The sequence below is a fragment of the Montipora capricornis genome, chromosome 8 (assembly GCF_036669925.1).
Source record: "Montipora capricornis isolate CH-2021 chromosome 8, ASM3666992v2, whole genome shotgun sequence".
Taxonomy (NCBI): Eukaryota; Metazoa; Cnidaria; class Anthozoa; order Scleractinia; family Acroporidae; genus Montipora; species Montipora capricornis.
In genome coordinates, this window is record NC_090890.1 from 4970014 (window position 1) to 4995013 (window position 25000).

General features: G+C 38.7%; 2 protein-coding genes across 2 annotated transcripts in view; one reads left to right on the plus strand and one right to left on the minus strand.

Moving 5' to 3' along the window:
* LOC138059928 (uncharacterized) overlaps window positions 1-9265 on the minus strand; it is a 21289-nt gene extending 12024 nt beyond the window's left edge. Inside the window, 6 exon segments of the mRNA XM_068905586.1 lie at window positions 1402-1518; window positions 3032-3140; window positions 5505-5771; window positions 6933-7018; window positions 8208-8286; window positions 9244-9265. Coding sequence (XP_068761687.1) covers window positions 1402-1518; window positions 3032-3140; window positions 5505-5771; window positions 6933-7018; window positions 8208-8286; window positions 9244-9261 — 676 coding nt within the window. The 5' untranslated portion in view covers window positions 9262-9265.
* Window positions 9266-9361: 96 nt separating this feature from the next.
* Window positions 9362-25000, plus strand: part of LOC138060565 (sorting nexin-14-like) — a 35979-nt gene continuing 20340 nt past the window's right edge. The window contains exons 1-14 of the mRNA XM_068906401.1: window positions 9362-9495; window positions 11445-11516; window positions 14161-14212; window positions 15810-15892; window positions 16006-16033; window positions 16522-16572; window positions 17166-17209; window positions 17300-17387; window positions 19216-19300; window positions 19811-19973; window positions 20532-20607; window positions 23075-23119; window positions 23747-23830; window positions 24991-25000. The exon at window positions 24991-25000 is cut by the window's right edge and continues 105 nt beyond it. Coding sequence (XP_068762502.1) covers window positions 9404-9495; window positions 11445-11516; window positions 14161-14212; window positions 15810-15892; window positions 16006-16033; window positions 16522-16572; window positions 17166-17209; window positions 17300-17387; window positions 19216-19300; window positions 19811-19973; window positions 20532-20607; window positions 23075-23119; window positions 23747-23830; window positions 24991-25000 — 973 coding nt within the window. The 5' untranslated portion in view covers window positions 9362-9403. The remainder of the gene's footprint in view (window positions 9496-11444; window positions 11517-14160; window positions 14213-15809; window positions 15893-16005; window positions 16034-16521; window positions 16573-17165; window positions 17210-17299; window positions 17388-19215; window positions 19301-19810; window positions 19974-20531; window positions 20608-23074; window positions 23120-23746; window positions 23831-24990) is intronic.

A 25000-nucleotide genomic window follows, 5' to 3' on the forward strand; every position in this document is an offset into this window, starting at 1 on the left:
CTGTTACACTTCGAGAGATATTTTTGATTTTGTGATGCATCTTCCCGAGGAACCACTGATGACGTCATCAATTTGCTAATTTGCATAACACAAAAACTCCAATACCTCTGAAACAAAAAAAGATACCTCAAAACTGTAAAGGCCATTATTCATTACTTCAAATAGGCATAAATCATTTTTTACCTCATAGGAACTTTAATGGGGACAGTTTTTCAGTGAGTGATTTAACCCAATGACTCCCAGGGGCTCCTCATTGACGAGTAAAATCATCTGGCATTAGACAGAGTAAGATACTAAGTCTGGCCCGTTTAGGCCGGTTTGGACGTCAAAGGGTAAAGAAAGTTTTCCTAATTTTTTTAACCGAAACTCTGGGCAAACTTCACAATTTTTTTAAACTCAAAATCAAATTTACACCCACAACATGACTGTATGCCAATTTCATGGTAACAGGCGAAAGGAGATCTGGAAAATCAAAGACCCAAATATGACTGTCCCAGTAAACCCCTCTGAAACTCAACCATTGAGCTGCAAGAACTCCCCACAATGTAAACCATACAGTTGCATTTCCACTTTGAGGCACCTAGCATTATTGTACACCTGTAGACCAGCAGGACACATTAACCATTATAAAGAACGTTCACTTTATAGGTAAGCAACCAAGCTACCCAGCTTCAGGATCAACTGTAGTTCAATGAGATAGAATGGGTAGGATATCCTACCAGTGTTACTGAGGTTGTAGGTCCAAATCCTGCCAGAGACTCTGATTTTTCAGTAGTCCTTTTACAACTTGCCAAGCAACCATGTTTCTCACATCACACCATAAACCATCAATGATTGCAACACGTATGCATTTCCCCCCTGGCCTCTCATATATAATTATTTTTTCAATATCCTGAGCAATCCAACATCAATCCAAGATAACCATCATGATATCTGGAAAAGGGACAATACCCAGATAATTATGTCCAGGATTGACCCTAATTAATACATACATACTTACTGTAATTGAAAACTCCCCACAGGGGCTTTTCAGGGCCAATGAAACACAATCAACGAAACGATAGAACACAATGATAACAACAACTGTTGTTAAGAATCCCATCTGACCAGAGACAAGCCAGTGGGCTATTACAAATGCAGCTGAGAAGTTAAACCAGGGACTACCAGGTTCAAACTCAATGAGTGGTCAGAGCAGGATTTCCAGATCTCAAGGCAAGCACATTAGTCTAAGGCTAAAATAACGTTAACCTTTACCCCTGTACCTTATTGTTGGAAATAGGTACAAAGGCTTAGACTTACTGTAAAGGGACAATTCATGTTGGATATTAATATTGGGCATGCATCTAAGGCCCAATTCTTCCAAACGTTCCATACAAATTCAAACAATTAAAATTTTTTTACCATTATCATTAGACACCTTGGAAGCTTGACTTAATTGAGAGGTTGGTAAGGGGAAACCATTCTCCTCCATTTCCTCCATGCTCAAAATGTAATCCTCCCTTCCAAACACTTTATTGGCTGAATTAAAAGAAAGATAGATCCTATCATGTTTTGGTAAACAAAGAAACAAGGCAGAGGAAATGTTTAACAATCTTCTAAATGAATGCACGTAGCTTGTGGGGTAATAATTTTTTAAGACACTGTGGTGTTGGGTCAGTGGAAGTTCCAAGTACAGAAATTTGGTAGCACTAACTGAGATAATAAAATTAACTGACATAGGGAAATTAAAAAGCTGGCATTTCAAGTGTTATCCTTGCATCAAAGTGATTGGGTTAACACTAAAAAAGTCAGCTTTTTAATCTCCCTATGTTGCAGTAAAAAACTCAATCGCCAGAAAAGTTACACAAAAAACTGTGAGACACAACTGATATAGTTACATGTACAATGAATTATTCCAACTTGATTTCTACGAGCTGCATGGAGCTGTACATTTATGTGAGTAGAAGGTCATTTTTCTGATACTGTAGTCTACATTACAAACATTTTGAGGGATGGATAGTCTATTAACTCTCCCTATCTCTTTTTACTCATTAGGAAGTGAACAATTTACACATAGCAAAGAACTACACTCACGTCACCACAGATGCAAATGCATAGTCCCAAGTTCCACTCCCGTTCAATGCTTACATGTAACATCTCTAAAGGTTATAGAATTTCTAATCATACTCGGACTAGATCTTTGCTGACAAAAACAGTAAACAAATGTCAACTCCTTGTGAAGACCAACAATATGTTCTAGAGAATTTGTGGAAGCAATTGAACGCAACTACATGTATTTTTACATCATCAACACAGTCACGATAACATCAGCTAACTACGAATATTCAGGAGAAGTCACGGCGTGGCAATGCATGACTTCTGGAAGACACTATGCCAACCAAACCTAATATTACCAACTCAAGCAATACTACCAAGTTTCCACTCATGTAAATGCTTCGTTTACGGTGGAAGGGCACCGACACCCCACTTTAACAATCTTTGAGAGAAGCCTTTCAAGCAAAGCATAACATGGCTAAGAGCGCCAACTGGTAGGAGATTAGCATTTGGCTATTTACTACGAGTGGTAAGGTTCCAGCTGCTGGCACAGGTGAGATTCAAACCTGGTTACCCCATGCAATTCAAACAACCAAGCCACCTAGCTGTTTCCTTTTTTCAACCACTTTAACTTGATCAAAATATCCAACAGACAGTGGTAGTAAAAACACTTAACATCCTAAGATGCATTTTCACTAGAGAAGCATATAGTTAATGTGCCAACAATGTAAGGCTTAGTAGACTACTGCAGTCCCTTCTAAGCCAGTTGAGCTGCCTGCTTAGTCATGCAAGTGAGCAGAAGAACCGAGGGGAGAATGGAGAGAGAGTGAGAAGAAGGCAGCCCCTTCTAGCTTTCTCCCCATTCTCTACTCGGCTCTTCCACGCACTTGACATGTGTGACAAAAGCGGACGGCTTGACTTATTGAGAAGGGACTACTAGCAGTCTACAATGCAAGATACTGCATGAGTTAAAGAAAAAACTCCACGTTATTTTTACCATCACTCGATGACATGTGATTTTCCTCTTGTTTTGGAAGGTTGGGAGATAGTAAACTCTCATGTGGTGGCTCAACATGAGTGATCCCTACTGCTTTAGTTTGCACACACTGTAAGGAAAAAAAAAAACAATTAAGCAGCCAGAAAACATCCATTTTGGATATTTAAAAAACTTTAGTCCAGTTAATCTAATCAACCTCTTAATGACTACCCTTTTAAAATTAGAGAGAAATGACTCTGTGTCTTTTTGCTTTGGTTTGCCACTGATTTGTAACAAAAAAGGAGGCAAAACTCCATCATGAATAAGCATCTTTTAAGGGGGGAACAAGCAAAACAAAGCAATGTAATAACTGAGCAAAATTAATGAATGCATGGATTAAGGGCCCACGGACGGATTTTTCGCGCCTTGCTAGGGTAGTGAAATGTTACTTCCGGTGACTAACGTCATCATATAGCGAGCTGACCGGAAAACCCACTCACAAGCAAAAATCACCGCACGAACTGTTGTTTCCATCCAAGGCTTTTCCTCGCCCTTTCTCGCGCTCTTTCTCAGATCAAATGCGCATGCGTAAAACGAACTGACTTCCGTTTGAGAAAAAACCTAAATTTCCGGGGGTCTTTAAATTGAATTTTTTTTTTCATATGGCACGTTTCACCTCCAAATACAGAATATAGGTAAGCATTGATTTTTTCAAATCATCTTTTTTTGAAAATTTTATGGGTATTTCAGTATCGTTTATTTCTCTAAAAAGAACATTAATTTTTCAAAATAAAAAGAAAACCATGCTTGGCTGGATGCAAAAACGAATACAAATTATGAAACCAATGATTAAATACCCAAATTAAATAGCACGTAGACAAATTTAGAGTTTTCTTTTATTGGTCACATGACCATGGGCGTGGCACGACGACGTCATATTTAGGGTCATTGGTTTACAAAAGTTGGAGACTGACAAAAATAATGCCAAATTCTCTTAAATTAGTTAACTATTACATCCTTAGCAATGCACCCCAAAAAATACATCAGTAGGCCCTTTAAGGAACGATTATTATCATAAGAATAACAGTCATTACACATCATTTATTATATCTCTCAGATAGTACGCGGGCTGTAATTGGCTAAATTAGCGGGCCGTATTCTACAGCACGGCCCCCTGTACAGCCCGCTAAATTTAAAATTTCGACAAAACATCATCTAGCGAGTTTTTCATGTCATTTCTGTTGCATAAACTTGTACTGAAAACTGTTTGAATCTTGCAAGCAACTATTTCAAACTTAACAGCCAAGAAGATTTAGTTTTTGGGATTTTGGCACGGCATTCTTTGTGGCAGTTGAACCTTCCGCTTCACTTTGACTAGTTTCCTTGCCTGCGCGCCGGTTAACCTCAGAGATATAATAAATATCTTACTAACCTCATATTCTCGGTCCGTACTTTAAGTTACGGATCCTCGTTTTTTCCTCTTGATTTATGGCCCGCGCGCTCCGCGCTTGGGCCATAAATCAACGGGAAAAAACTCGGTCCGTAACTTACAGTACGGACCTCGAACTCTGTTAGTAAGAGGTATTTCCTTTTTTTTCTGTGAAACCATAATGAACTCTATCCATTAGGGTGTACTGAAGGCCAAAAAGGTGATCTTTATCATTTTAAACAGACTTACAGTTATAACAGAGGAGTCATAGATTGTGTGTTCTATGCATCAGAGGCAGTGGGCACCCCAGTTAAATCTTGATTATTACAATAGTAATAAATGATAATAATAATTATTAAAGTCCCATGTAACAGTACTTTTGTCATTTAATTTCTTTACAATAATGTGGAAAAACACTCCACTTGCCTTGATCTTTATTATTATGGATGTCACAAAAAGTTCCAGTAATAATGATAAAACATTAAATTACCATTTAATTAGACAGTGCTTTTGATAAGTACTGACAGCCTGTGGAAAGCGTTGGCTACTTCTTTTCCTAAATTGAAGTAATTAAAGACATATTCTTTCAAATCTAAAATTAAAGTCATTTTGACAATGACAACAGTTGGTTACTCTGCTCAAGCTAGCCATCAACTTCCAATAATTATTATAATTAATTACTAATTATTGGAGTCATCTTAACTCTAAAGATTACAACCGTTTATGTTATGCAGACATCAGTCACCATTAATACAACAGTCCTTACCAGGACTACACTATAAACCAGGAAGGTCAAATTCCATCAAGGTAACTGTACGTCATTCCTGGGTTTAAACAGCATTTTATTTAAATATCACTGTTTATGTTTTCCGTTTTTCAACCAGGGTGCCAACAGGGTTCCTCAAGGGTCACAGTGGGTTTCAACGATACTAGTGGACACTCTGCTTATAAATGTTCTAAATTAATAATATTTGAACAGGGGTGGAATTTAGATTTCTAGCTATTTTGACCCCAAATATTGAATATGCCTAGTACGTAATCTGATTTTTTTTTTTTTCAACTTACTTGTTTAAAGAGAGTATTGCAATGGGGAAAACAGTCTTGATTTTCTTCATATTCTGTGAGTCCTATTCCACTCACAAAAACAATAACAACTTTCTGGATACTGTTAACGTCACCAATCTTACACCATTGTGGTATAGTAAGTTGACATTCTGTTTGATGAAGGGCAACGAACAAAATAAGGTCTCGAAGTTGCTGAATTGTTACAGGAGAGTCAGCTCTAAATCCAAGTTTGCCAAATAAATGACATTTATGAGGGACAACTCCAAACTGTGAAAACAAAGAAAAGGCATCTCTAGTTAACCCCAAGCATTGCCCTCTCAATGAACAGGAAAAGCAAAGCCAATACATCGATCCAATCTAAATTTGGTAATGATAGCAATGAGTCCCTTAAACTCTTTCACACCTGAGAGGTTTTCTCATTAACAAGCAAATGCTCTGACATCAAAAAGAGTAGAACATGCAAGTGTCACTCTTATGAAGGAAAGAATAAGTCAGTGCCAACAACTTATTTTCATCAAGAAGTTAGGGTTAGAGTCACTTTTAGTTTACAGCTCTGCAACCATCAATTACCACCCAGTTGGTTGAGCATCACAGACTACTACTGTGCAGAGGTCGCAGGATCAAAACTCTGGCTGGACCAATACTCAGGGTCTTTAAATCATTGAGGAGAAAGTGCCTGACTTTGTATTGACATCTGCATATGGTTAGACTCTCTAAACCATAGGCCTAAGATCTCACAACCCTTCAATGTTCATACATGTAATGCTGTGGGATGTATTAAAGAGAACCCAGACACACTATTGTGTCAAATGTAGTATATCGCGGTTGGGAAAGGTAAACGCCTGGATCAGGTCATCCTGTGTAAGAGACTAGCTATATTTCCTACTGTTGACTCTCCGTGGGCATTGTCCCTTAATGTATAAATTAATGCATATTAAAGAAAATATACCTGTAGGAGGGACACTTCTCAGTCAGACAAACATGACGTTGAAGTCAAGAAGTATCCAAGTAGAAAACAAACAAACGCCACTCACATAATTAGCCTGCTCGAAGACGGTTGGATGGTCGAAAAAACTGGAATTCGTATTGAGGTCGCCATCTTGGATTCGCGCAGCTGGGTCTGGGCCGGTTGAGGGTCGGGAGGGGGCCGGGGAGAGGAGAGAAAAACCTCTCTCCGCCCCCCCTCCCAACCCTCAACCCGGCCCGGACCCAGCCGCGCGAATCCATGATGGCGACCTCAATACGAATTCCGGTTTTTTCGACCATCCAACCGCCTGCGAGCAGGCTACTTACATAATCTACATGTAGTGTTTGCCAACCCGGGAAACATTTTCGGAAAAACTTTAGGTGTTCTTCATAATTTTATTTCTAATGCCCTGCCCTTCCCTCACCCGGTGTTTGTGGAAGTACAGAAGACAATTTTATTACCAATTTCAGCTCCTGTTCCTTTTTCTTGATATATTTTTTTCTTTTTAACCATTTCTTTCCCCTTTTTGCTGTTTTCTTTCTTGATTCTGTTACAAGAAAGTAAATCACACTTTCAAGATTCAAGATTTCAAGATTTATTTCAAGATTTATTATTATTATTATGCACTATTTAAAAAAATAAATAATGGACATAACAATTAAAAGAAAGAAGTAAACAGACTTATTATACTTGAGTGAGAAAAAGTGGAAAAGTGCGTAGTGGCCATATAGTAGCAAATGCTTTTGAGATGGCCACTACTACAGGAATTAAATGAAAGGAAAACAAATATATATACATATGAATTATGTATCAAGGAGGTTCAAAAGAATTTGTTGAAAATTAAGGAGGTTCAAAAGAGTTTTCCACACAATGGGTTTCCAATTGAAAAGAACTGCAACACTGTTGATCCTCTGAGTGTGAAAACGTTTTGATATTTGAGTAGCTATTGTCAGGCAATTTTATTAAAGTGTCTTAGAGTCCTAAACTGTTGCCATGGCGATGGTACAGCACAGCAAAAAAGACCACCTGAAGGACAGTTTTTGGAAAAAGACCTTAAAAATTATTTCAATTGGTTACCTGGTATTTTTTTTCAAATTTTGGTCCCTTATACATGGTATAAGAAAAATTCATGATGCTCTTGTTCATGGCAGAACTTGAGTTACTTATGAAAAAAAATCCACTTTTAAATTTGTTGAAAATTAAACTTTTTCTAGAATGCCATGAATGTAGGTCCCCAATGCAAGCTAATATTTAAGATGTTGTTTGAATATTTTCTAAAAAAAAATTATTTCTGATTGTCACTATTTTAGGTCACATTATAATTACTGGTTAACCACTTCGATTCATGAGCTGACACAAGCAGCTTAGTATTGAATGTATGGCTTACACGTGTGTGCTCAGCTGAAAACCCTTTCAAACCTGCCGATGGTAATTACCCACTTGTCATTTATCGATTTGAACAAGATTAATGAATTAAAAATCTGCTTGGGCAAGTCCTTTAAACAAGCACCAATAACACTTCACAAATCTAACCCTGCCTTCTATCTTCCAGTACACCCTAAAATCCACTCCTTTACCAGGGGTAATCATTATTAAATTAATCATGGTTTGTAAAAAATGTCCCATCTTCCCGGAGCAATCCTTGGGAAGGACTGCTTGACAAGTTCACATTTAACTTCTCTCAAAGCTAATTGAAATTGACATAGAAAAGATGCAGAAAAGAAAATACTATAAACCTTCTTTTTCAGTTTTACAGGAAGGTGCATCATTGCAGTCTTGACTTAAACTCTTCCGCTTTCTTGGATTCCCTGAAGTCTGAAATTAATGAACATTTTGAACTTTACATTACACTTTCCAAATTAATTAAAAATTATGCTGACTATGATGCAACAAAACTATTTTCAACACTGAAAAAAACTAAGATACTTATTAGTTATCCCCACAAAAACACCAAGAGTACACGAAGAAGCAATTCTAGAATACATGGTCATGCTAGTCTTTTGTGGTGGAATGCTCTCATCAGAATGCAAAGACCCAGTATTCCATAACGTACAGTACGTGTAGTTGGTAAGAATCTCCAATTTTGATGTAGCTTGGGTACTGTATCTACAGTCTGCAACATCATCAAGCCGCGTAGTCAGGTAGTTAACACACCTCGCCATCTTGAATTGGGCCATTCCATTTTTTATCCGCACCCCCCCTATTGAGGGCCTATTTTTTCTGGGGGGGAGGGGGGGGGTCTTTAAAGGCCGTTTCTGAGGGGGTAACTGTGTCGGCACCTTTGATCTTTGAATAAATTCTGAAGGGGGAGTGTGTCGGCACTTTGATCTTCTTTTCCTAGGGGGTCAAAAGTTTACTTTTCCGAGGGGGTGAAATGTAAAGGCCCTCAATTGGAGGGGTGCGGATAAAAAAAGGAATGGCCCATTTAATTCTTTCTGCGTACCACGTAGCCAGCTAGTTAACATACCACGCCATCTTGTATTTAATTCTTTCTGCGTACCGCGTAGCGAGCTACTTAAGATACTTTGCCATCTTTACTTTATTTTTTCCGCGTACCGCGTAGCGAGCTACTTAAGATACTTTGCCATCTTTACTTTATTTTTTCCGCGTACCGGGTAGCTAGCCCTTTACAGTAACGGGCTCGATGTGGCGGGGTATTCTGCAGTTGCTCCCTACCCACTATACAGAAGTTTGAATGTTGCATCAATTCCATGCACTTCAGCGTTTAGTAGTTTACTATTAAAAGTGAGATGAAATTTAAAGTTCACTCACCTTACCGTCGTCCTCCATCTTGGACGAGCACTTTTTGGGAGACTGACATCGAGACTACCTTTATTTTTCTTCATGTAAGCGTCGGGAATTGTTCAAGAAATGTTGTACTTGTCGGACGAAGAGGACACTCACGACTCACATGATATGAAGGACGGAAGGAATGAACAGATTTGAGCGGCGCGATTTTGAAAGCATTCGACCTGTGCTGGCCTCAGGAGCAGTATTCCTCTTTATCTTTACATTTCAATTTTATAGGTATGACCATGAAAATACACTCCGGTATTTATAGTCCTCTCCTCTCGTTGACATCTTTGATCATCATGATTTGATAGTTTTATTGAATATTTGAACTGCAGCTGCGGAATGAAATGAAATGAAAGTTGGAAAGAACATTCCAGTTAGGTGAGCAACTTAAGCAGTTGTCAAGGAAAGTCCGAAAAAACTCCAGGCGAACGGTGGTGATCTTCCCAGCTTTCATTTCATCTTTGATTTGTCAACTGAACAAGGGCATTATAGTATCGATCAGCATACTCAGATTGTGCACATTTCGCCTGCGTCAGTGCTTCAAAAAGGTCTTTCTTCATGGTTAAGTGTTTTCCCATCCAGATTAATCTAATCTTTATCGAGATTCGGAGAGTTTTTCTCAATTAAATAAAAATTGGGTTCATGTTTACATTTTGAAGGAGTGGCCACCGCCAATGGCAAATATAGCTGATGACATCAGCTATCATTATTCATGTGCCTTGGACAGGTTTCTTTTTATTTATTCCAATGGTTGGCATATTCAAATAATGTAAAAATACATTAATTTTGTAAAAGGCATCTTCCCTATAGGCTGTATATGCCAATTCAGAGATGTATCCAGGTTTTCAAATTTGGGGGTCTTCTGGACCCCTTCTTGGAAAATTTGGGGGTCCAGCTAATTAGTATTCAATAATTAATATTCGATCTATTGCCTCTTATACAGTAATTACTGCTGCAGTACCCTTTCAGGTTTCTAAGTTGCACAAAAATAAAGTCTTATCCCTCTCCTGGAATACATGTACCCGTATGTCCTTAACGTAAAATGATCAATTTCTTTGAAACTGTTGTGCCCGTTGGTTCATCGATCAAAATGGATGGGCTGTCAAAGCTCAATCAATCACATCTGAAAACGTCTCGAGGAATCCATGCGTTGCAGGAACTGTTGGCTCCAGTTGATAAATGATCTAGATCTCCACGGCCCAAAAAACACAGACCTGAATCTCAATTTTCTGTGGAAGAGCATCATTTATTTTAACAACACAAGGTATAATTTAGGAATAAAAGAGTAAACAAAATATAAGCGATACACATTTCATTGTCGGCCCGTGACTTCGCCATGGCCAATGTCAATAATCGAGCAATTGAATACCTTCAAGTTTCACATTAAACATGTTATTTTTAACACTAACTCTGAAAAAGTGGCATAATTTGCAAAACAGACAAGTTACGTGCAAAGCAAGAACTTAGACGATGACGATGTGTGCACCCGGAATTAATAACATACTTTGCCATTGGATTCTCTGTCATTTCGCTCACGATAAACAAACCAATGCTTGAAATTCCCTTTTTAAGCTTGGAAAGCATGCAACAAACTGAAATTCAACTGAAATGTTAAATAAATTAATCATTGGCACATCAAAAGTGTCGCCGATTGTCTCGCCTAAAAAACAGTTCAGATAATGTCATGAAACACATGGTTCAACAAACCTCCTCAAATTTGGACATAATCGTTGACAAAATGAAACCATTCGATTACAAAAATCCGAAAATAACAGCTTACCTTGAAATTTAAGGAACTCAATCATTTCTTCGTAGTGAGAATTGGACATGGTTCAATTTCGTTTTGAAATACATGTATGCTGTGAGTATGTTTTTCCTGACGTTTGTAATTTGCACAAACATTGGGGTTTTTTTGCATCCAATTGGACACTTGATTCTATAAATTATTACGTGCATCCAAAAGAAAAACAAGTGTGTCCCAGGAGGCAATGACGCACTCTGGATACATCTCTGGCAATTACCTTGATTTGCAGAAGGCAACTCTCCCTTTCCCCATTGTCTTCTGTTTGCTTTCATAGGGGCATAATGTGTCAAAAATTTAGCAGCTTTATCCACAGTATAAATTATTAATGCTAGGTAACAGTAAATCTTAATTTTGCTTGTTTCATTTTCCATTCCCGGTGTCCACCTTTCCTTTTTGGAATATGGGTTCTTGCTTTGGGTGTGGCAGTCGGGTTTGTTGTGTTCAGGTGTGCTTGGTTTGCACTTTCCTGCTGGCAGATTAAGTCTTTTTTTTTTTTGCGTTCACTGGGCTGACGGGTATGGGAAAAGAAACCTCTGCCATGGGTTGAAACTCACTAATGTCTTTGATCCAAGCGCTGTCCACAACCGTGGGCAGCATTCTTCAAACTGCATGCCCCATGATATGTTTGCTGACTGTGACTTGAGCCCGCTGTGTCCCATGCATTCCTTTACAGTAATTCCTCTGTGGTTAAGTGAACCCACTTGACATGAAGTATCACGTGAGGATTTCGTTGCTAAGTAACAGCCACGCATGCTCAACATAGTGAATTTGACCCATGACAGACGTCTCTTCGCCTCATACTCGTCATCCCAGCGAACTCAAAAGAAGAGAGACCTTTGCTAGCAGGGAACCTTCTGTACAATCATAGTATTTCATTAAATTATTTCGTAATAACTGTCTTAATGAATATCCTGGGTGAATTATTGCACCTTAATTTTAGTGCAAAATTTCAAGGTTGATTCGTAATTTCAAATGTAACTTATAATAATTGCAAAACTGCTATGGAAGCATCCTTGTTATTTTGCTTCCAGCCATGCACTGTCTTGTTTGCCATCACTTATTAATAAACAGAGTGAAGTTTTGACTTTGTACATACAGTTTCGCTTGATTTTATAATAATTATTATAGGCCAGTTTGTTATTTGACAAGTCAAATACGTGAATGGCCTTTAGTGGAGTTTCACTTAACCCATTGAGCCCTGGGAGTGAGCTCTGACTTTAGACAGATTTTACTTTGTCTAACGCCATGCGATTTTACTCGTCAACTGGGGGTGCCCTAGGGCGTTTGAGGTGTTGATGGCTAAGCAGTCAAAAACTACATGTACAGTGTATGTGCCCTCCCAGGGTTCGAAATTAACTTTTGAACTTAATGGTCAAATGGCTAGTATGCACTGTACATGGTCAGGATTTACCAGCCATAAATGTGTTTCTACTAGTAGGTACTTCTGTGCAGCATTAGAAAGACTATTACTGTTTGACATTTAATTTTAAGAAGCAGAAGAAAAAACTTAAAACTGCTGTTGTTATCAAACTGTAATAAAACATGCCACATTACATAAGAAAATACTTCTGGTCTTGTGCTCATGTTTAAATTTTCGTTTTGCATAAATTTTTGTTTTTTGATAAAGATCTACATGTGCTCAATCATCACTTGCTCTCTTGAGAGTAGGAGTTTTTAGTTAGTTGTTTGATTTGAACCCTGCTCAGATGATTCAGCTGCTTTTAAAGGACAGAAATATCCCATGACAATCAAGTGTGGTGATCGTAGATTTGCATTTCTAGAGGGCGGACAGTTGTACTTGTGCAAGCTTTGCATCAGAGGTATACGACTTGGCTTCAATTGCTCCCCAGTCAAGCAAAAATACCAAGATGGTGGCGAATGAACACAAAACTGTTTACCGAATTATGAATTATTTTTTCTAATATAGAATTATTATAATTTTTTCTTTCTTTTATTCATGCCAGTTGTTAATGTGGAAAAATATTGAATTTAACATTTGAAGGCTTTATGAATATTTAGAGGTGAAAATAACGGGTCTCCGTAGTGGAGCTTTTCTCTGTGGAGACACCCTGCCTAGTGGCAAAGTTTGTAAATAAATACGTAAATAAATAAAATTAAGTAGCCAAGATGGCTAGTAAATGAGCAAAATCCATAAGGCGAAATTCAAAATCCACTGGTATTTGCCTTGTAGACCACCGCCAAGTTCGAGCCCTGCCTCCATTGACTACCTGGCGTGAGACTTTTATTCTGTCTAACACCAGGCAATTTTGCTCGTCAACTGGGGGTGTCCAGGGGCATTTGAAGTGTCAATGGGTTAAGGATTTTACATGGGTGCCATTTTCAGTTCATTTGTGACGAATCATGGCCAGTCATCAAGGACGATTTTATCATTGGCTCAACTTTGAAACATTTATAAACAGCAAGAACGATTCTAAAGGGGAGTTGCTATTTAACACAGGACCAGAATGGAATGGAATTAATACCGGAATATTCCGGAATGAGGTGGAATGACACTTGAATGAAGAAAAATGTTATGATAATCGGAATAACTTTATACTGGAATGAGCTGGAATGAAGCAGAATGACACCAGAATGATGTCAAAGACTCACTAGTTTGAGAATGCAATGCATTTGTAAGCAACTGAATTATTGTAATATGCAGCACAGGAGTTTTGGGATTTCAGGTTTTTAAACTTGTGTTTTGCATAGTCATACACTGTAATAGACTGCATATTACACACTGAAATTTTAAGCTATTGAGTCAATGGATGATGTCACCATTCCCAAGATCCAACCTCCTGAGGTCCAGTTGGTCAGTTTTGAATGTGAGTGATGGCAAACTGTGAAATCCAAAACTAACACACAAAGTAAACAGCCTTTAGGTAAAAACCAAAGCTCAAAATTTTGCTAGGCAGGTGTTAAGCAAACACATATATTCAAAATCTGAAGAAAAAAAGGAAGTGTTTATAGTACCACTTTAACTTGGTTAAATTTTCACTTAATTTCAATTTAAGTGAAGTAATCGTACATGTACATTATTAAATGACTGAAAGAAAAAGGAATTCATGTTTTTTTTCTTTTTTTCTCAGCCTTAGCCCAGTTCTACCTTCTTTCTTATTACACTGGGGCCCACGAAAAAAGGTAATTTTTGAAATGACATGAGGACTACACTAAAAAATCAGTGAGTGTGTCATTTGATAGCAAAGGAAAAGGTACATTATAGATATTACAATTGCCAAGATCCAGTTTTCCCAGGCTGTTTCTAAGGCTGCTGAACAGGTAACATACCTATTTTGAGTGGTTAAGAAGTTACTTTATAATTTGAAATCATGATAGTATAATAATTATTTATTTTACACGTTGTACAGTACCAACTTCATGAAACTATGTTCCTCTCAGGACGAGACGAGACCTTGTCTATGCTACAGAGAGTGGGCTGTACGGAATTAACTCAGACATTTTGAAAGACAGTGCATTAATTCATTAGCAGTGCAAGTAATTGAGCACAAGCAAAATACGCAAACAAATTATTACATGTAAATTTCCTCTACCTGCTCTCGGACACTTCACCAGTTGGGGACATCGTGAGAAGGTACAACATGGGTTTTCACTTTTATGTCACTGATACCCAGTTTTACTTGTCTTTCGATTCCCATGGTGGCGAAGTGGAGGCCTCAGCAGTTTCTCAAATTGAAGCTTGTGCTTGTGAGATATACAACTGGATGTGCTGTAATAAGTTTAAGCTCAACAGTGACAAATTGGAGCTACTTGTTATTAGTTCTTGGTATCCGCCTCATCTCTTACAATTAGTTAGTTAGTTTTTTATTTGCCACAGAAAAAAGAAATTAAAATACAAATATGAACAATCAAAAAAGAGAAGATGGAAAGAAAAATTATTGAATTACATTGGTGGTGAGGAGGCCTAAAAGAAACTACTAAGCTTATGTAAATTAGGCCTCCCCAAGTAAAAGCATCTATCTATCGTTGACGTGCAAGTTGCCGATGGAGAATACAATAATTATTATTACAAACATTTAGTTATTTAACATGTTGAAATATAAAGTAAGTTGGTAATGAGGCATACAATTACAAACACTTAGTCATTTAATTAAGGTGTTGAAATATATAAACAGTTGTGAATCAAAGTAAAATTACAGGGTGAAAACAATTTGACACAGGAAGAACAAAATACTTAATTTTCACAATAGTTGTTAAAAAAGAATGACTTAAGTGCTTTCTTGAAGGAAAGCTGTTGAGGAAGAATTGATTATATCAATGTTAAGAGAATTGTAAAATTTCAATTACCGTAGTAGTTCCATAGTACAGTCATCAGCATCAGCTTGTAATCTTGATGTAGTTTTTAACAATAGTATAACATGATTTGAGAAATACATTTTTTTAGTGCTACTATGCAAATCAGCTTTTCTACCATCTGAAGAGGAGGGCTAAAATAAGGAGCTACCTGTATCTATCAGAGGAGTCTACAATAGCACTCATTCATGCTTTCATAACTTGTAGCTTAGACAATGGGAACACCCTTTTGTAATTATTGTTAATTAAATTTTTATGTTTAGTTTAGTAGTGTCTCTTGTTTTATAACAAAGCAAGTAATCTGCATGTGTTGCTTAAGCTCATGCCTCAGTGTGCTGCTTGAAAAAATTTTGGTTACTGCAGGTAACTGCTGTTTAAGGTGGTCAAATTATTGATCATTGCTAAATCAATGCTTGCTACTGTTCAGGGTTATGAGGATGACAATCAGATGAAGGCAGTCCCACCAGGGACTTGCACTATTTGTGGAAACAACAAATGTCAGCGTCATAGGCAAGTCATTGAAGATGCTGTTTGGTTGATTTAAGGTTTCTGAACAATATTATTTGCACTGGAACCAAGGTCTAAACTGAAAAGTGAAACACTGTAATGTTCTCTTTTATCAGACCTGAAATCTCAAGATCCAAGCTAAAGGTAGGCTTCAAGAGATCATTTAGGGACCTCATTATCAATATTAAACACCTTTGTCTGTATTTCAATATTATTGCAAGTTTATCCAGCCACTTTTCCAGTTGGTCTTCTATTGTTCAAAGAGCACACATGCCTTGTTCTTAAAGACTGCCACAAAGAACAATCTTCCTCATGTTTTAATTTTTTTTTATTTTTAGATCTTGTTATCTTTCCAATTTTTCCTTTTCTTTCTCAACTACCCTTTAAATTACTTCCCTTGAAACTGTGATGTTAAGTATCATAATCATTGCCTCTCTACTTTCTCAACAACAATAGTTAATAATAATAAGGATAATAATAATAATAATAATTATTATTATTATTATTATTATTATTATTATTATTATTATTATTATTGTCATCATCATCATCATCATCAGACGGTATTAGGCATCTACTTGTATTGACTTGATCATGTTGTCATTATTGATGAAGAGTTGAATCCTTTACAGCCATGGGAAGATATCCTTATCCCAGAATCAGTAGATGCAGCATTACAAGAGGTATGAAATTGACTCACCACAACCAGTTGCAATTAAAAGGCTGTAATTGCAGGATGAAGAATCTGTTTTGATAGTTTTTTTAGTGAAACATGACAACAGTTTTTGCATGTACAGAACTTGGGCCCATTTTTAAACCAATCCTGACTTGAATGCAATAATGCACTTTTGTGCATTTTGGGCAGGATAATATTACATTGCATATCATTGCCCCAAGTTGCAACAAGAAGGTTGTGCTTTTTGCAGTTCTCTTAGCTGGTCAGAGTGATTCCAGTCAGTGCGTGAAGGGGCAGTATTCAATGAATCCTGTTTCTGATTTATTCCAGGAATGAGCAAAATAATAATAATTATTATTCTCATCCGGCCCTCTTGTACAGTGTAGTAGTGTACTGTATCATTGCATTAATTATGAGGCCTGGATTACATGTACATCATTTGTTACTGTAGATCATGTTTTTTGATAAAATATTAACAAAGATAATTATGTTTAAAATGTTTCGATGAAGCCTTTTTCTTTCATTTCATAACTAATCTTACTGAACTGTTTGTTTGTTTGTTAATTACATGTAAGTAATGATTAATTTGTGCTGTTTCAGTTTCTTGGCCTTCTTCTTCAAAATAATATCTACAGCTGGTACAGGTTGGCCATCATTGATCTTTATCATGATTTTGATCAACAGACTCCACATGTCAAAAAATTAATCACTTTTTTTGCTTTAATGTCTTGTAGAGAACTAAGCTGTAGTGAAACATGTGTTGATGAACTTAGAACAAGCCTCAGATATATGGCAGCTGTGCTGCTAAAAAGAATACGTAAGGTACTATTATAATTTTACTGCGCTACATCTATTAAACATGAATTTATCACCAGTATTAATTTTTGTATTTTGTGTGTTATTCTTGGAGGGTGTAAACTGCAGGTGTCAGATTGCAGGTCATTGTTTCACCATAGCTGAAACAACCCAAATCTTTACTACATGTAATTCTAACATTAGGCCTAAACACCATTAAATTTTGTGCATTGTACATTGTAGGCAGTCGGTGGACAATGTCCATGACTTAGCGTACTTGCGACCAACATTTCCTTTCATGACTTAAAAGTCCAATTCTAGAACGGTGGACATGGCCCCATCTACCACCGATATACATGTAGTCAGATGCTGCTGATGCTGATTTCTTCACTGCTGCTTTTCTCTTTGCTCTTCTTTCATTGGCTTCAGCTTTCAGCCTTGTCTCTCCTACCTGGAGTGCCCGACTGCACACAGACCTCCATTCGACACGATCTGCAGCATGTGTCTCCCAGTTGCCTGTTGGCAGACCGATGGCAAGCATGTCTCTCTTACAGACATCCTTGAAGCGCAGCTTCATAAAGAGGGCTGCCAACAGGCCTTGACCCAGATTCCAGCTCACCGTACAGCAGGTCCTTGGGGATTCGCCCGTCTTCCATTTGGTGCACATGGCCTAGCCACCTCAGTCTGCGCTGTCTGAGGAGGGTGAACATTGAGGGGATATCGGCTCTTTCAAGTACCTCATTGTTTGAGACCTTATCCATCCACGAGATGGAAAGGATGCGACGAAGACATCTCATATGGAAGGTGTTCAAGCGCTTCTCCTGCCCAGCATAGGTTGTCCAAGACCCACTGCCATAAAATAAGGTGCTCATGGTGCAGGCACGATAGACAACAATTCTAGTTTGGATAGTTAGTTTCATGTTCTCCCACACTAGAGCAGAAAGCTTTGCCATGTTGGTTGCAACCTTACCAATTCTCTTTCCAAGCTCCACATCAAGACAGGTGTTGTTGAAGGTGGTAGAGCCGAGATAAGTAAACTGTGGCACGACTTCCAGGGTGTAGTCTTTGATGGTTTGGGCGGGCGTGGCTTCATTGCCTTGGCACATGACTTTTTCGTCTTCTTTAGGCTAATGGTAAGTCTGAAGGCCTCACATACACTAGATAACTGGTTGAGAAGGCTCTAGAGCTTTTCTGCACTGTGAGCAACAAGGGCAGCATCATCAGCGAAAAGGAAGTCGCGTAGGATTACTTTGCGAACTTTGGTCTTTGCTCGGAGGCATGCAAGGTTGAAAAGTTTCCCATTAGAACGAGTCCGTAGCAGGATGCCTTCTTCAGTGGACTTGAATGCATGTTTCAGGAGAACAGAAAAGAAGATGTTGAAGACACGGCCTCGTTTCACGCTGCTGTTTTTGTCGAATGCCACAGACATGCTTCGATCATATAAACACCATGCTTTAGATAATGCTTCAGCCTAAGGTTAGCATTTTTGTGAAGGCGTGGGTTATTAAGAATCAGTTATGGTAAAACAATGACCTGCAACCTGCACTTTACACCCTCCGTGTTATTCTTTCTAAGTGGATTGGCAGGCTAACAAACATACCGGTACCTAATGGCCTGTGTTTGAGTTGACGTCCCCACCCTCACGAGTCCTGAGCAGGTGGAGCTCGGCAAGCCTAACAAAAATTTTTGGCAATCCACTTATAACCATGGGACCTTCACTAGAAACGTGCAAGGCCTTCTTGGTGAGCCTGCAGTTTAACGAATGGGGTTAGGTGATGAGGACTACGAATCCTCCACCTCACGAAAAGCTTCCATCCACTCAGGCTCATGTTACATGTCTCTGATCTCTTTTAAGATTGATATTCCAACTTTGGTCATAGATGCTCTTGGAAAAGAAGGCCTAAAGCATTTAGAGACATACCTTACAGCTAAAGATAAAGGTTTGTTAATTCATCACTATTATTAAAATAAAACAGCAGTTATTTTTAACATGTCATTGTTGTAACAATGATAAGATAACCTTAACCCATTATTAATGGTAACCCTAGGCCTAAAAACTATTATTTTGGCCTGAGGTTACATTAGAAAAGGGTGGGGTTGTTTTAGTGATGTTAGGACAAATTATGACCTGTAAACCTGACCTGTGACCTGTGACCTGTAAAAAAATACCTGCCTTAAGTAAAAGATTAGTTCAAAGAGAAGAAAATTAATAGTGACAAAAACGTCACTCCTGCAGTAAAGGTAAAAATGCAAAATGGGCCCTCTTTTATTGCCTCCAAGGAAAGTGTGGATAATATAATAACACATCGGCCGGACCCAGTGTGGATAATATAAAAGTAAATAAACTAATCATAAGTAAATACAAGGAAATTTTAAGATATGATTTGAATTTATTTTTTAGAGTTAATCTGTCGTATAAAGGGCAACCTGCTTTTTTTTGTCTTGTCCAGGTGCACTGTCTCGTTTGACCAGCACTCAGACTGTCATTCTTGAAGAGTTTAGTCCTAAAATGCACTGTGCATTGCAGAATCGTGCTATGGAGCTTCAGTATTTGAGGAAACTGTCAGAGTCTATCATTCCTTTCCTATTGCCACCTCATTCCTTACAGTGCAGGCAAGTTGAGCATTAAGTATGGGTTATTGACCAAGCGTGAGGTCAAGATGACTGGATATTGGCCAAGTTCTATTTTTGCGTGTTTATGGACCGAGACGAAGTCGAGGTCCATAAACACGCAAAAAAAGAACGAGGCCAATATCCAGTCATCTTGACCGAACAATCTTGGTCAATAAAGGATTTATTATATGACTTAAAACACTAAAAAATGATCTTTGATCTTGCGGGACCAAGCGAGAAATCCCGAGCGGGCAGTATCGCTCCATCTTGCCCGCTCGGGTAGCCAATCAGAGCGCGCGATTTGGTTCATCTTGCCCGCTCACGGAGCTAGTCATATAATAAAATAAGTTACAGAGGACATTTTCTGCTAAAAAAAATTGCATTGTTCTGTGGCCCTTTCAAAATAAGCTATGTGAAGGCACCTTCAACGAATGAAAGGCAACTGAATTGAAAAAAATGCCCATCACTATAAAAGGGTTCCTTCTGCAGATACTGGAGCACAGGTTGCCCATAATAAACTAACCACTACAGTAGCTGGTACAATTTGTTAAATTTCAGGAGTCTTCTATCATTATTGCGAGAACTGCTGGCCAGTGCAGTATTCCTTCCTGCAACTGACAAGCTTTCAGATCCTGTAAGTACGACTTGAAATCAATTTATAGATACTACGTATTCCAAGTTAATCATGATGTTGAGAGGTTGATAATAATAATAATAATACCAACTTTACGAGGGTATCTGCCCGGAATTTTTTTAATCTAGAGTCGATTTTGATGAGGGAGGAAAACCGGAGTACCCGGAGAAAAACCCTCGGAGTCAGATTGAGATCGACTGAAACTCAGCCCACATACTACCTCGAGGCCAGTGTTGAACCAGGGTCAAAGAGGTGGGAGGCACGGTTAATAGCCGCAAAGACCCCTGACTCCCCTTGATTACTGATATCTCGCCTGATATCTCGCCTGATATCTCGAAATTTCAGATTTTCAAATTACTCGCGTTGCGCAATCAGACTGATCAATTTGGCGTATCATATTCTACAATGGTGACGGGTCATGTCTCCCGAAATTCATCTCTCCCGTTTACGGTGATGTCGCTCGAACCTCACATCATCGAATTTCGGGCGACGCTGTTCTTGCTTTGGATTCGGTCGAGATTTCTAAGAGAAGTCAACTTCTCGCTAACCTAGTTTTCTGGGTCCGGCCGATGTGTTACAACACTTTGTTTATCACGTCAATTTGCAGCCCATGTGCTGCCCATGTCCTAGCGAATTTGGAGCCCCCTTTACAAAGCCGCTACCGGATTTTGACTCCCCGGTACATATCCGCTCGCAGATTTGAACCCTCGGGGGACTAAATCCGCTAGCAGATTTACCCCTTCGCAGGTTTGGGACCCCCCCCCCCCCCCCCCCCTCAATTACAGCTTACTTAACTGTTTATCGAGGCATAGTTATATTTTGGATTGGGGAAACTTGACTGATACCATAAAGCATAAATCTTTGAGAAAAAGACTTAGATCAGTTAATTTCTCATTAAAGATTGTTTAACAGCATTCGCGGAGGTATTTCGTAAAGTAGATGCGAATTTTAACTCCTTTGTGACAGAAACTTAAATCACGCTTTAGGAACTCATTGAATTGTCGTGTTAATTTTCTAATAAGGAGAAAAAGCAAAGTTAGACTTAAGCTTCAGTTAAAGTCGTTTAAAGCAGGCGCTGTGGCCTTTTCGCAAAGCGTTGTTTCTTTCATAGTTCTTTTTCTTCCATTTGATAGTTTGAATGGAAGGCGCTTTTACAAAGGATTTGCCACTTTTTGAAGTAATACCACTTGGCACTTGGATGGAAAACGATCGTTAGAAGTGTACTTGACTACAAGGCCTCAGAAGATTTTTCCTTTTTTTATAACCAAACTTTTACCAGTCATGAATTCTCGTATTAATTTTCCATAAGGATAAAAAGCGAAATTGACTTTAGTTTCAGTGAAAGTTTTTTTACAACTAAAAACAATTTACAAAGGAATTTTATCACCTTAATCGAAAGAACGCTTATTTTCAGTTGGGATCCAAACCCGCGAAAGGGGTCCAGCTAGCGGATCTGGGGCCCGTTTCTCGAAACTTTACGGGCCATTTTCGGGTGTCACAATTCCCTTTGTATTTCAAGAACGGAGAGGATTTAAGTCGTCACAGACGTGTTTCTTTTAGTTAGTTTGAAAACATGTTAAAAATCGGCTTTCCATAACAAGCGGTTAGCTATTTCACAAATGACTTTTCGGGCCGGAAAGGTTTTCGGGACTTTCGAGACTTTTCTGTGAAGTTTGACGACTTAAATCCTCTCCGTTCTTGAAATACAAAGGGAATTGTGACACCCGAAAATGGCCCGTAAAGTTTCGGGACTTTCGAGAAACGGGCCCCTGAACCGAGGGGTCCAAATCCGGGACCGGGGCTCAATTAATCCGCTGTGACACCCCTTGAGGAGGCATTGCGGCCCAGTGGTTAGGACGCTTGCCTTGAGGTCCGGGGATCCCGGGTTCAACGCCCGCTCTGACCACTCTTTGAATGTGATCCTGGTAGTCCCTGGTTCAACTTCTTACGGCTGCATTTGCAAAATAATTAATAGCCAACTGGTTTGTCTTCGGCCAGTTGGGATTCGTAACAGTTGTTGTTGAATGTATGTATTATGTTGTGCCCCGGTCCCTTTCATACGTGCAAATATGCAGACCATTAAGTTATACTTTTCAAAACGACGGTCACTTTTCAGTAGCACCAATTAGGTTAGAACGACAGTTGGTGGACCGTTAAAAACAGGAACCGACCAAGTGGATAGAAATCGGTCATTGACATCGCTGGATATGACCCATTTAACTGTTCCGACGAAGGTGAAAAACGAAACCTTTGATTGGAAGTTGAACTGCATAAAAACAAAAGCGTAGGTTGGAAGTTTATCTTCAAAGTTCGCTTGTGTATGAAAAGCATAATAAACTGAAATGGAAAGAGCGCTGACCGTAACTTGAGTGCAGACTCCAAACTCGATTAGAAAATGTAAGAAGGATGTATTTTTTTTCCAGAAAAGAGTTGTAAGGTAATTTCAATGTCTGTTTTCCTCCCCTAGGATTTTGTGAACAGTCTTCTACTTCTCTTCTTAGACAAAGAACCAGTAAGTACATATGACCCAGAAGCACATGACCGCTAGTGATAGACCCTAAAATGTCAAGACGATCAAATATTCACTTTTCTTTTTTCTTCAAATAATGAACGTTTGTTTGCTTAACACCCGAATGGAAAATGTTGAGCTTTAATTTCAATCCAAAGGCTTTCATTTCGAAGACAGGTTTTGGATTTTGCTTTCTGCTGTTGCTCGCGTTCAAAACTAACCCGTCGTCTCTAGAGAGCTGGATCGAGGAGAGAATTACGTCAGACTCACTTGATTAAGAATACAGCATATTAACTATGCAAGATGCCAGTTTATCAGTCCGAAAAACCAAAACTCCACTGATACCTGCGAAATTAGTCATAGACACATAATGCATTCTTAAGCGAGCCCACTGAGACACGAGTGATGTTGAAATATGGGGAAGAGCAAGAGGGACACTTCGTGACGTTGTCGTTCAGTATAGTCGCGTTTCAGTTGCACAGACCGTCGTAGAACATTTTTTTTGTTGGGTGGGGGGGGGGACATTTTGTCGTCGGTTTTAGTATCCTCGAAAATCGTGTTTTGTAGAATAGTGTGGTTAATGTTCATTTAATTAATTGCCATGTTTTTTGTGGTTGAATTGTAACTCAGATGGTTGCCTCTGGTGAGCCAGCAAGTCCAAAAGTTCCTTTACTGGCAAAATTTGGGAAAGCGAGAGCTCCTCTTATAAACTCGGTAAGCTTCTGCAAAGCATTCACAAAAACCCTCACTAAAGAATACGAATTTAAGGATAGTACAATATACGGCAACGCGGATGTTTTAAATAGTAAAACAGTGTTGTAATATCAAGTAAAGCTATGATCCTCGCAGTTATGGACGCAATTTTAACAATTGCGTAGAGAAGCCTGATAAAATTCAGGACCTCAAGGGGGTTTGAACCTTTGACCTCGCGATACCGGTGCGACGCTCTGTGTGGCTTCGTAGCTCAGTTGGTTAGAGAGGTATCGCAAGGTCACAAGTTCAAACCCCGTTGAAGTCCTGAATTTTTCAGGCTTCTCTGCGCAATTACTAAAATTGCGTCCATAACTGCGAGAATCATAGCTTTACTTGATTTCATATCCGCAGTTCAGTATATGATTCATTTCATATATCATTTCGTTCATTAATGTTGTAATATAATAACAATTGTCCCTTGAGCCTAGTTAAATGGCCTTCTTATGCCTCAGTGGTAGAGCATTTACCACTAGTAATCGGGAGGTCGTAGCTTGGACTCGTGCAAAGCGCAACTCGGAATTTTCTCGAGTATCCCCGTGTACCTTCATTTCACCGAAACATTAATTCATATCAACAACCGCCCTTTTAACTCCTTTTTGCATGTGTGGGTGAACTCATAAACCATTGTAAATACAAGTAAAAAGAAGCAGACCCAAAAGCTATCATCAATTCAGCCCATCATTTCATTATTATTTGTAAGTTTATAAATCAAATTGTCTTAGTTTTTTTCGTGAAAACACAGACACTGAAGGGTTTGGTGGAGCGGTGTGCAGTGCGATGACGTGGTCATGAGTCCGCGTTCATGCCTGTATTGTTAAGCTCTTTTTCCGCTGCTTTAGTTACTTTTTTAACTGGCGTGATAGCTTTTGCTTTCATAAAAGCTAACATGCATAAAAGAGAACCGTTTTGAGGTTGAAAACTTCGTTCCACTCAGACACAAAAGCAAAAGCAATTGTGAATTGGTGGTACGCGGTTTCCCGCGCTTTAGTGGCACCGGCAGCTTCATGCAGTATTTGATTTGCGTCGATTGGCCATTTGTTTTCCCTCGTTTCCATGCAAGCACTCCTGTTTGGAATACCCTCAGTTTTTTTTTTTAATTTGCTTTGTCTTTCTGTTTGCAGGCGTTACATT